This window comes from Danio rerio, chromosome 5 (genome assembly GCF_052040795.2).
Source record: "Danio rerio strain M-AB ecotype USA chromosome 5, GRCz13ab, whole genome shotgun sequence".
Taxonomy (NCBI): domain Eukaryota; kingdom Metazoa; phylum Chordata; class Actinopteri; order Cypriniformes; family Danionidae; genus Danio; species Danio rerio.
The window spans coordinates 21,864,248-21,877,792 of record NC_141025.1 but is presented as its reverse complement, the minus strand read 5'-3'; the positions used below and the strand labels follow the sequence as shown (position 1 = coordinate 21,877,792).

Genomic DNA, 13,545 nt, shown 5'->3' with positions numbered 1-13,545 from the left:
AACAAATAAACACATGAATTAAATGAGATTTTTAGTGTTATAAAAATTCTAAAATCTTTTGTGGTGTCACTCTGCTAAAAATGTCCTTAAGAGAGTTCATTTCATAAAGTCTTCTGGAATCATTAAAAGCAGGACAGTCCAGTAAATTGTGTTTTTTGGTAAGTAGAATTGTGCAGTACAAACACTGAGTAGGGTTTTCACTATGGAGCAAAAACAAACCTGGGTTATTCTTGTATGTATTATTCATCAAAGGCAGCAACACCAAAGCTCCAAAAATACAAATTGTAATAAATTAAAAGGCTGATGCAAAGTGTGTAACGTTTTGGCTACACAACTCTTTATCAGACTTAATCAGCCTTTAATGAATAATATTTAATTTGCACCTTTTGTGGTTTTTTGGCTGAGCACCCAGTTAAGAGGGATGTGCGTGCTTTTGTACATTTTTTTATTCTTGTATGTCCAATACGACATCTAGTAAAAAACACTTGATCAAATCTAGTCTTAAAATTCTGTGTGAGATTTCAGGTTAAATTTCTTGTAATTTATTATTTTATTATTATTATTACATTCCTCTTGCCGAAGAATTCCTGGTAAAATAAAGTAAAAAAAGTTGACAGTTTTCAAACCTTGACTTTTTCTTAACTGCGGCAAACCTAATTTTAAAATACGTATGACCATTTGAATTGTTCAAATAGCTAATCAGGGATGGGCAAAAATCTTTATGCATTTTTATGATGTCATCATGTAGACTTAATACAAAGTATTTTACAGTATTTTGAAACTACAAAAATACAAGACACTAAATCCCTGCTAATACCTATGGATCTAAATGTTCTAAAAGAATTTAGACACTGCAATACTGTAATGTGAATAAATAAACAGCTTTAAAACATAATAATCTTGATGTGTGCTTAACATACATTTAATGATTTTTTTAAATGTTCGTAAAGATTAACTTTAAACAAACGTTGGGTGTGGCAAAGATTCAGCATTGCTATAAGAGTAATAAATGATTTTATTTTCAAAATACTTTTTAAATCATAAATTCTAATATTTCACAATCATTACTTTTCTTCTTTATTTTCATTTGATTTAACAAATGCAGCTTTAGTAAGCATAAAATACATCTTTCAAAAGCAGAATCAAATCTTACTGAATCCAAAGGTAGGCATGAGTATGTGACTGGGGTATTTAAATAACAACCACAATGACCTAAAATACTAGCATTATAAACTATCTTTACATCTCCATTGACTCAGAGGACACAACAGCTATTCTATTTCCTGTTCCAGTTCACACCAAGGCAGAAAAACCGGCATCAGGTGAAATAAAAGAAATTAGCCAAACCTTGACATGCACTCCAAGAAAAACAAGACAGATAAAGAACAAACACTCCTCACTTCCTTCATTCCACTAGCATTCACATTAACAAAAACACATTCAGCAACCTGCTCTTGTCCCTGTCACGTCTATTAGCTCAGATCTACCTCATTCACAACTACCTGTTAAAATAAAGAAAGAAAGGAGCAAACGTAGAAACTCAAATAGCCATGTTCAAAAGTCTTAAATATAAAAGAACTCATGCCAACAAAATGCAAAATGATTAAAGTCCTTGTGTCTAAAGAGGTTACCTTAATCTTAAATCTGTATTTTACTTTTGGATACCCAAGTTCATTTAATACTTAAAAGCAATACAATACAAATAAATACAATTTTATTTAGTTGAGAAATGTCAACAAATAATTATGCAACAGTTAAGATGGGTTTCACATTTTGGGGTTAGATACTAAAGGCAAAAAGTAAAAGTAAAGAGGGAAATTCAGAACCAGGATGCATTTGGAAGACATTCCAGCCCCTCCCATAATTATAGTCAGACCAGTCATTAAAGCATAAAAAGTTCAGGCTGTCCCTCTAATCACAAAAGGGGCATTAGTTGGACATTTGACAGAAACAGCTCTACAGAAAAGGAAAAAATATAGTATTGTATGTCTAGAGGAGCTATGAGCCGATGTCTGGGAATGTGATGGCTAACCAGCGGAGACCCTACCTGCACCACTTACAGGAAAACAGGGAATGACTGCCATGACATAAAAAGGATTCCAGAGGTACAAAGAGTCATAACCAATTAAACTAATAATAAATAAACACCTAAAAGAAGTAAATCACTAAATGTATTACTTGTGTGTAATCAATCACTAAGACCGTGGCAATGGACCTTGTGATGGTTTTAAGCCAGAGACAACAAGCTAATATATACGATTCAGCTGGGAAAACTCCTAATTTATCCAACTAAGTTAGAACCGATGAAAAAGGTCTAGCCTGTACACTTGTTCCAGATATGCTCAAACTATTATTTTCCCTGGAGCATTTTCTGCCCTCATTAGGGAACACAGCATCTGAGAACCCCCAGAGCCTCATTTTAGTCCAAAGTCTCCCAGCACATGACTGACTCAATCACAATGTCAAAACGGTTCCATAAACTTTGACTATACACTGTAAACGATTTCTGTTGTTTTCACGGTATTATACTGCATTTCTCAACAGTTGTTTACTGTATAAGCTGTGCACAGTATGTTACTGTAGATATTGCTGTTTTCACAGCATGATAATGTATTCTCAACATTTCCATACTGTGAACATGATTAACAGTATGCTACTGCAGATTTTACAATGAATTTTGGGAAAAAATCAGTTACTGTGCATCTAAATACAGTACTGCAAATGACCATGAAAAACTCTACACACACTTTATATTATTATTATTATGTTTATTTTATTTTTTAACAAAGTATTTTGTGAAGAAAAATAAAATAACCAGTTTCTTCAGACTGTTCAGTGCATAAAGCTGTCCCCTGGTTTTCCATATTTGGGTGTACTGCACCTTAATTTTATAAGGTTAACATGAAAATATAAAATCATTTTTAATCAACATAACTTTGTGCTTAACCAAAACGTAAACTGGAACAAAAGTAATTGATTCATGAAACCAAAGTCAGCTTAAATGTCATAATGACCAGCCTGCTTTAGAGGATTCATGAGGTTAGGGCACCCGTCATCATCATGGAGGTCACATTATCTCCGCATTTTCAAAACAATATTTTAAAATACCCACCATCTCAATAAATAAACCACAGACTTGAGTTTAAAACAACTACATTCCCGCATGAAAAACGGTTAAAACTAAATTTCATAACACATTCATTATAGAGCCATCTAAGACCGGGGCAAGTCTCACATGTCTAGCCGATTATAACCTCGTTTCGCCGGATACATGAGTGATGATGGACACCCTGGAGGTCAGAATCTCCGCTATCGGCAAAGCACGCTTAAAATTTACACATGATATCTATAAATAAACATCAGATTTGAGTTTGTAAGAACTACATTCTCGCATAAAACACTGTTAAAATTTCATTTCGTGACATATTAAACGCAATATTTATAATATTAGCTGGGCTTTCTCATCCGCCATTACCATTTGCTTGTTGATGTGAAATGAATTCTGGGAGAAAAAAATATATATATTTATATATAATTCTCAAAACACTTCAAACGAACTTTATTCTTATTGTCAAGGTCAGATATATGTAATAATTTCGCTGGTAAAGTGAATAAAAAACAAAGTTACTATATTGTAATCAATATCACGTTTGCACTGGTTCGGTTCAGCACTCGAGCAACTCTGAATCGTATTGAACCGAATTGAATTGCTCGGGAATTATTTGATCACACGTGTTCACAAGCACATTCAGCAATATGCAATTAGTGTATAATTAGTGTATAAATGCGTGTGGCCAAGCAGTATAACGAAATAGTAAAGAATCATATACAAAAAGGAATCGGTTTTAGGCGGATTCGATTCTTTACTGTTCACTAAGGAGCCGATTCATAGAACCGAACGGACACGACTCGACATGCAGGCAACGGCTCTCCTAATTTGAAATTCACCTGTCGTCTTTCATCCAGCGAATTCATCCTCGGTAAGTGTTTTAAAGTCAAATTCTGTCCGTTAAAGGATTGTTTTATAAGTATTTCTGTGTATTGTGTGTGTATTTTAAAAGAATTAACCAAGTGACATTAGTTGTAGGTTCTTATGTTATGTCACGCTATCCGTTAACAAACGGTAACGTTATTTTAAACAAGAAATAACAAACGCCAGGCGGTCATTGTAGTGTTTGCGAGGTATTAGATACAGTGAGTTTATCTTGAGTGAGTTTTTGACCATACGTTAAGTTACCTGAAAAAAACATAACTTTAACTTATTGTAAGTTAACTGCATTAATGAATTCTCTATTTCAGCACAACACTGAGATGAAGGCGAAGTCACCATGAAAAGTTACGTTAAACGTTTACCGTTAAGGTAAGCTCTGGTCTTCACATAGTCATTATGACTAAGCTATCATTATGGTAATATTTTTCAACTGTAAGTTATTTATTTAAACTAAACTCATAATGAAATGAGTCTTAACTGTTTTATTAAATGGAGCTGAAAATTAAATGCAGTTGAATTATTTTAAGCTAACGTTAATATTAACAAAATACATATTAATTGTCTATTTCTCAATAATGTTAATGAGCTTGATGTATAGTGTGTCATTAATTGTACATTTAATTTTTGGTGTTCAGGTGTACCTGAGGTGAGTGTACGTTCTGAGTACACAGATATAACCCATCATTATCATTACCAAGTCATTATCACTATATATATATATATCCATCCTAATCTTAGAGAAATTGATGGGGTCAGGGAATGATTTGTGTACAAATGTATTTGAACCCCATACAGATTGGTATGGTTGTACCATAGATTTAGATTAATTAATGTTAAGTCTTATTTTACTCTTATTATATTTATCTGTTTTTCAGCTACAGTAATTGATGTTGAAAAACTGATGCAACAAATCACTCCTCACTTGATTATTCAAGGTAATGTTGATGTCTTCCTCATTTTGATTAGATTTTTAAATGTCAAGTTGTTCACAGATTTGTTGTGAGGAGTTTCATGTACAACCTCTTTTTCTTCTTCCAGCAGTTCCTAAAATAAAATATCTGGTGTTAAAACAGCCACGGCTATGCTATTCGCCTACCAAGTGCTGAGTAAATATTAGACAAACATTTTTTTCTATAACTGTTGTCTTTGTGTTTATTAGCAATTTTACTGGGCGTATGTGTTTTTTTTTTTTCCAAACAGCCTGGAAACTGTAAGTTTAGTTCAATATGTTATTTTATGCTATTCATTTTTTTGTTAACATGGATTGCATGTTGAAGCTATCGTTTTATAGTGGGAAAATGTAAAAGAGAATCACTGAATACAATGGCATAATGATTCTGCTTGTTCAAAGAAGGTACTTGATTTAGTTTTCCTCAAGCGACACATCAGTTTTTATGACTATTGCTTGACACTTGAATTGAAGGGACAGTTCACCCAAAAATGAAAATAATAGCATCTTTGGCATCCTCCACTTGTTTCAAAATAGTTATATATTTAATTTGTTCCGTTGAACACAAACTCGTATTTTTTTAAAGAAATTTGGTTCAAATATGGATGTCAATAGATACTGGTTACTAACATTCTTCAAAATATCTGCTTTAGTGTTTAACAGAAATTTAAATGGATTTAAAACACGTGGAGTAAATAGTGGCAAAATAGTAAACTATTCCTTTAAATATTTTAATCTGAGACTTATTTATATGTGTCTTGTCTTTTTTATTCATATTGTCCTTCTAGCCCAGATTGTGATGTACCTGGAATGCGACACCAGTTACTCTTAAGACAAGAACCGAATAAAGCACAGATGTGGAGGGATTTGCAGCCAAACTAACTGGAGGGAAGGAACCTTTAGGTAAAAGCACCTGCTTTATTTAGATCTGAAGTATTTTATTTGACATAGAGATTTATTGTTTTAATTCTAATTTAAAGCAAACAAGGTTGAGCACCCCTGGTCTAAAAGCTCAAAAATGCTGTTTCCGTGATGAGGTTAAATGTAGTTGAGAAATAGATTCATTAGGATCAATGCCTAAAGTAAACATTTTCTTCTCTCTGTAGACCAAACATGTTTACTATCCCTCACATTTTAATAAATTGTTTTTGTTTCTTACAGTGTGGGTGAACATACTACCTGGATGTCCAACAAAGGCTGCACAAGAGCTCATTTGATAGCACATATTCTGTCCTGTCTACATCTCTGATGACCTGGAAGTGCTTCGACATCAGTGAGTAATACATCTTTATATTGTCATGCATACAGGATTTCTGTAAGCTTAGCTTTAATGTTAGTTTCTAATCAGCAGTGCCTGTTTTAAAAAATTAAGTATTTAAATTATTCTCAACGTTTTACTGATGCTGTGCACAGTAACGTCATGATGATTTAGTTTGAGGAAATGTCACTAGAGGGTTTGTATAAAAAAAAATAAATAAATAAATTGTATGAAATGACTCAATAAAATGTTTATTTGTCTCGCTGACATGCCATCATTGCTGCATATTGAAATACAGTAATCATATTGACCGCAGAATATTACCACAAACATTTCATGAAGTAGGCTAGACTGCTCTTTAGTTCTCTACTCAACTTTACCACATTTCCTCGTGTCGCTGAGCCTCTCTGCAGATTTTGCCAAAAATGAATGCTTAGTAATTACTTTGTTTTATGCAAACCAAATATCAGTAACTCATCATTAGTATTATTTTAAAAAATCACCCACGGCTTTCATGTTCTCTAACGCAATCTTATCTGTAAGTTAGAAGTGGATTTATACGTGTTAAAAGCCTAAAAGTATTTAATTAACATTAGTCACGTTAAATTAGAATATTTTTGTTTATTTAATTTTAAATATGTAGCCTCTTAAAGTGAGAATGAACTGTGTTCACCCCTCTTAAATCCGTGGAAGCACTAGTAGTGTGATCATGGAATCAGATATTCGAGCTATACAGAGTCGGACATTAAGTTAAGACGAGACTTTATTTTTTACACACCTGTGTGGACACCTGACTAGCTATCTTCAAGAACAATGCCCGCTGATCTTTTCCCCATTAACGTTAGTGTAATTTCGAATTGACAACAAACTGTATTTCACCAACAAAAACAATTAAAAAAACTGTTATATATATTAGAACTGTTATATATATTTATATATATATATATATATAAACAACAGTGCAGTGTTTCGTTTCTGAATGAATTAAATGGTTTGAGGGATGATTCGTTTTTACTCCAGTGATTGATTTTGCGTGTCATTTTTGCAGGATCATCAGAAGTGCTGCTGCCCTTTTTCACTGTCCCTTTCCACATCATTTGGCCTTCATCATTTCCTGTCTTGTAGCAGTATTTTCACCTGTTTTTAAAATTGTAATAATTTTTGATGCATTAATTGTTGACTGGTTTTAATGATCAATTGTTTATTAGTGTTCTGTTGCTTTGTTATATTGAATTATTGCTACTGTTTTAGCATGGTTTACACAATAAACCTTTATTGTGAAGTTAAAGTTTCAGTTTCTTTATTTTTCTTGTATTTCTTGAACAGTTAAAATAACACTTGTGCAATTTTTGAACATTTTTACCCATTATAAAGTAGCACTATTAAATAAAATAAAATAACATTTAATAACTGTAAAATACTATACAGTAATAATGAAAGTAACGTTAAAATACCGTAGTTCTTCATGGTAAAAATGTACAATAAAATACTGTTTTCAGTTTTGCAGTACGTGTATCACTACTGTAATTGGTGTTACAGTAAAAATCAACAACAGTAAAATGATGTATTACATTTTACAGTAAATGTAACACTAATGTAATTAGTATTACAGTAATGTTACTGTTTTATGAAATACAGCAGCTACTGGATAATTGTTGCCAGTAACTTACTGTTAATTTAACAAGAAATCGTTTACAGTGTAGACTTTTGGATTTTTATTTATTTATTTTTTACCTCTAAGGGAGCATTAAGGCTATTGGGTTTACATCTACAGACATCATTCTCAAAAAATATATATAAACCGGGACCTCAAATACACTTTAATTCCCTGACATGCTTTATAAGGAACAACGCTTAAAAATAATTGACGACAAACCACAACTAAGAATAGTGCTCATACAAAATGAGTTTCCTGAGGTCAGTTGTTAACTGATGTCCTTTAAGCAACAATGGTCAATGGTACAAGAAAAATAAATTATTTGCTGCCCTTAGAAATATAGACAACACGGCAGATTTTTAACTCGAGATGCAAGCGTTTAGATAACATATTAATCTAGCTAAGAATTGCCAACAAAGACCTTCAAAGATCATTAGCTTTTTCCTAAAAAGCGACCTTTAGACTGGCTGGCACATGGCTTTTAGTAGTTAACCACTAATCAGCAGCCTTAAAAGAACAGTTCTTCTAAAATTAAAGCGATAGTTCAGCCAAAAATGTCATCAAATTATCATTTTGATTTGACTTGACATTGACTTGTTCCAAAGTCCAAACCAGATAGTTTTTCTTGTTTGTTCTGTTCACAAAAACAAAATCAGAATGCTTAAAAGCTGTAACCAGCGTGCAAACATAACGTCAAAACATATGTATGGGGGTCTGCCCTTTAATAGTTAACAAATAGTTTGCTCTAACAGGGTCTCTGCCGGTTTTAAGACTTTTAAGACCTCTTTTAGACCACAAAGAATTAAACTTCAGACTTATTTAGGGCTAAATGCTAAAGATCTTTTAATGGCCCAGCAAAAAAAGAAATGTACTTGCCCTATCAAAAAACTAATTTTAATTTCTAAGCCACAAATTTTAAATAATGTGTCAAAACAAGCAGACCCTAGTTGTATACATAAATATTTTTCAACATAACTTTAAAAAAACTCTTTAAACTCCTTTAACTTAAAAAAAAAACACTCTTTAAAATATAAATGCAAGGACAACAGCCTGTTATAAACAAAACTGCCTATTATAACTATATACAGTTGAAGTCAGAATTATTAGCCCCCTTTTTTTATTTTAATTTTATATATATATATATATATATATATATATATATATATATATATATATATATATATATATATATATATATATATATATATATCCCAAATTGTTTAACAGAGCAAGGAAATTTTCACAGTATCTGATCATATTTTTTTTTTTCTTCAAGAGAAAGTGTTTTGTTTTGTTTCAGCTAGATTAAAAGCAGTTTTTAATTTTTTAAAACCCATTTTAAGGTCTTAATTATTAGCTCCTTTAAGCTATTTTTTATTTCAATAGTCTACAGAACAAACCATCGTTATACAATAACTTGCCTAATTACCCTAACCTACCTAGTTAACCTAATTAACCTAGTTAAGCCTTTAAATGTCACTTTAAGCTGTATAGAAGTGCCTTGAAATATACAGTATATAGTAAAATATTATTTACTGTCATCATGGCAAAGATAAAATAAATCAGTTATAAGAAATGAGTTATTAAAACTATTATGTTCTGAAATGTGTTTAAAAAATCTTCTCTCCGTTAAACAGAAATTAGGAGGGAAAAATAAACAGGGGGGCTAATAATTCAGGGGGCTAATAATTCTGACTTCAACTGTAAATAGTTTTGCTAAAACTTATTGATGTATTGTTGGCATTTTGATGCCTGTTGGAACGATTGGGTAGCTTTATAAACAAGGGAAAATGAAGACCCGTTTAAAATTATTTAAGACATACAAGATAATTTTTCAGTGAATTTAATACTACTTAAGGCCTAACATTTTGTTTTTGAAATTTAAGACATTTAAGACCCTGCAGATACCCTGTCTGATCTGTATCTTAAATAAATTCTACTAATTAAAAATAGATAATGTAAATATACATTTGAACACCCCTATAATGGGGCTAAAAATATGAATTTAGCGGTTTGAAACCGGCAACTCTAGAGCACCAACAGACAGTGTAAGTGTTCACTAAACATGTTTCTTGTAAAATAGACGTTTGTACAGTAGGTGTTCATAAAACTTGATGCATGGTGTGTATTTTATTAACGCTTGCTTGCATGGAAATTAAATAGTAAAATAAAAAATATGTGCAGTCTTTCATGGTCATCCATTAATAGGAGCAGGAAAGCAAACCAGTCACTGTTTATTTAATATCACAAATGTCATTGAGAACCACTCAATATGCCTTAAACACTGAAAACAGAAGTTTGATTAATAAGTTAGATGAAATTGAAATAATAGATAACTTTGGTTCACTCAAGCATATTACTGAACATTATGAAAACTTCACCTACCCACCGATCGTTTATGTATAATTCGCACCTTTGCCTATAACCACTGACTTCCAATGTATTTGTTTTTCCTATGTTTGTCAATGGTTTACAACATTCTTTAAATGATCTTCTTTTGTGTTCAACAGAACAAAAAAACTGCTGGTTTGGGCCATAAAGTCAAGTGTATAAGTAAATAATTTTCATTCAGACTTTTTCATTTTTGGATGAACTATCCCACTTGTTTGTTTACTCACTCTCAGGTTATCCAATTTTGCGTTCGGTTTGTTGTGCAGACCAATGGTTTTACTTTAAAATAACTTATGGGCAACAATTATTAATTCTGTTTGGCTAGATGTGTTTTTTGTTTTGTGTTTTACTCAGTCTCAAAGTGTCAGTGGTCAGTGACCTGCACTGTATGAATCACCAAATACCACCTTTCAGCTATGAATATTTTTACTTTTATTGTGTAGAAAATAAAAACATCACCAACGCTTTGTATGGCTAAAGTACATTTTAAGCAATTCTTCATTTGTTGGTGAACTATTACTTTTAGGAGAGCTAGGAAACAAGAGATAACAAATCCTTTCATTGCCCCATTTACACATTATGATTTCAATGTTTATATTTACACAAACATTTCTCTTGTGTATTTACATAATCAGGACATCTAAGCATAGAGATGAAGTTGGTTTTATATTCACACATTCGTTCATTAAAAACGAATATATTTACCATGTTATTTTGAATATTCGATCGGACTTAGCATGCAAGTAGGACTTGAAAACAACATCAACACTGTTTATTTGACTGTGAACAATGTTGTACTTTGATAATCATTGGCTGCTAATATGATTTCACTGTTTGGAGTTTGCAAATAATACTTTTAAGAAATGATATTACTAAGGGGAAAGTTTGAATGTGTGAATATAAAACCAACTTTACCTCTATCATCTAAGCTGAGGGTTTTAGAATTGAACACCTGCTTTGTGTAGAAGTCAAAGACAAAATGCAGATTGCTGTCATCTCAATGCAATAGTCTGCGTATTTTCTCAGAAAGAAAAGCTAAAAATAATTCATCTTTGTCTCACTTGCTTATCTGAAATCATTTCACATGGTTGAGCTTCGAGTAACTGAAACAGTTCAGTGGCTGAAAACATAAAATGTAAAGACTAGCTGGTTTAGGCAGCCTCAGACAGCTAGAACATCCAGCTTCAAAATCTAACCTACAGACAAGACTAGAAGACAAACCACCTGAAGACTTTGTTTTTTATGCTTTTTCTAACTTGGTAAGTATTTAAGAATAGTTGGCAACACCAGTAACATCACTTGAACACATTTTATCTTGGCTAATTCCAACCAGTCTGGTTCAGTTTAAATAGAGTAGATGTTAAGACCCACTGAAAGCATGAGTTGTGCCAGGCGTCTTGAAGAACCTTCACATGAAAAGCGTCCTGAATCCTCCCGCCACAGCCCGTGCACGCGCGCTCCGTCACATCTGTCAATCAAACATCAGAGCAACATTCAGAGTTGATGCCTCATACACAGAACATGCTTTATTTATAGAAAAACCGCACATATTACTTTCAATTCCAGGTAGTACATTCGGTGTTTTAAAACACTAACTTAAGTTTTGCATTATGTAATTTCGCATTGTTGATCCATTTAAGTGACTGCTGTATCTTGTTTTATTTTTTCAACATTTTACCATTATTAATACATATAAATACACCAGATCGATTACTATCATCATCATTACTTCTACTACGACAAAACAGGTTAAAACTGGAACCCATATTAGCTAACGTTATCAGTTTACAATCGAGAACAAAAACAACATACAAAATGGTTCTACACGATTACTAAGACAAATCTTTAATGCTTAGAAACGACGCGATGTATATTTTTATTAATTCTTCTGACATCTATTCTAACATTGTTTATCAACAAACGTCAACAACACACGAAAAACACGCGATCGCACCACCAAATTCCTACACGTTGCGTCGGATCTGTGACAAACCCAACAGAAAGAGTCAAAGAGCAAGCTATAAAAGAAGGTCAAGCGAGTATTTTCTGTGCACAAAAACAAAGCTTGTTCACGGAATCCTCACCTTCTCGTTCATCCATGTCCTCCCCGATCTGATTTAATTATATTTGTTCAAGCTCACATGCTGGTCCTGAAAAGCCTGACGTTCACACGGTGCACATCAACGATGCTCCGTTTCTGATCCATGTGTAAGAACCGCAGCCTAAATCCAGCTCTGATTTAACGGAGAAACAGGGTTTCGTCAATTTTCCAGGCAAGTTCAAAGTTTCTGGCTCTCTCTCTCTCTCTTGTCCGACCAAATGACGTCATGAGATAGAAATGTACGGAGACCGGAAGGGATCAAACAGAATCACCTGAAACAGGAGCGTTTACAACCAGACTGCGCGACAAAACCGGTTCCCGTCCAGTGATACCGCAGCGACACCTATCGCCGATAGAGCGAAACTTGTGCAGCGATTTTCTTTGTTTCATCATGTGGTCAAGCTTATTGTTAGTGCATTGTTCATAGCACAAACACAAAAGCACTGATCTCTCTCTCTCTCTCTCTCTCTCTCTCTCTCTCTCTCTCTCTCTCTCTCTCTCTCTCTCTCTCTCTCTCTCTCTCAATTGAATGCAATACTTGCTTTATTGGCATGACAAATGTTACAAATGTATTGCCAAAGCATTTATAAACTTTACATAAAAAGGTAACATACACTAAAAATCACAGTAAACAGAGTAGGGTAGAGCAGGGCACAAAGTCACACTTTTTGGTTTTGGTCAAATAATGAACAAAGTAAAAGGGTTAGACAAACCATTTTTTTTAACCCGCAACACATAAGCCTCTTCTACAAATGAGCACTGGTTGTATGGTCGCCGGACCTGTGGTTTCTGTGCAATATTGCCAAAAGTGCCAGGAGTAAAAATGTTACTATTTAGTTAGTTGTTGTTGTAGCACATGCATTTAAAGGCAAATTTCACACAATTAATTTTAATTCAGTTTACTTTAAATAGTAGCTATATTTCCTCAGTAAATTGCTCATTTCTTTTTCATCCTGAATAGCACATTTATTTATTTATTTATTTGTTTATCCGATAAATAAATTTGAATCTATTTGCAATATTATCCATTTATCCATTATGATGCTGTGAATTTATTTGCATTATTAACAATAACATATTTTTTCTTAAATATTTTCTATTAAAAGCATTTTTATTTAAAAAGTTCTCAATATTTCACTCAAAATTCAAAAAAAAAATATTTAGTTTAATTGGTGTCCAACAGTGTGTGGCTTAATTG

The 13,545-nt window shown here is 32.8% G+C and overlaps 1 protein-coding gene and 1 long non-coding RNA gene across 7 annotated transcripts in view; one reads left to right on the top strand and one right to left on the bottom strand.

Moving 5' to 3' along the window:
* The window catches only part of limk2 (LIM domain kinase 2), a 45,500-nt gene extending 32,945 nt beyond the window's left edge, over window positions 1-12,555 (bottom strand). The window contains exons 1-2 of one of the 2 annotated variants that reach the window (XM_087251665.1): window positions 12,331-12,555; window positions 11,618-11,714 (exon numbers count right to left, since the gene is read on the bottom strand). In XM_087251665.1, coding sequence (XP_087107791.1) covers window positions 11,618-11,714; window positions 12,331-12,346 — 113 coding nt within the window. In that variant the 5' untranslated portion in view covers window positions 12,347-12,555. 2 annotated transcript variants of the gene reach the window in all.
* LOC147843938 (uncharacterized) lies at window positions 3,195-7,486 on the top strand. 5 transcript variants are annotated; one of them, XR_015491072.1, is made up of 7 exons: window positions 3,195-3,980; window positions 4,300-4,360; window positions 4,867-4,926; window positions 5,030-5,097; window positions 5,729-5,843; window positions 6,102-6,213; window positions 7,247-7,486. It is a non-coding gene; the product is annotated as an uncharacterized LOC147843938 (long non-coding RNA). The 5 variants fall into 5 exon arrangements; XR_015491074.1 differs by having other exon boundaries at window positions 3,424-3,980; window positions 5,033-5,345; XR_015491073.1 differs by having other exon boundaries at window positions 3,729-3,980; window positions 5,033-5,097.
* Window positions 12,556-13,545: the final 990 nt, after the last annotated feature.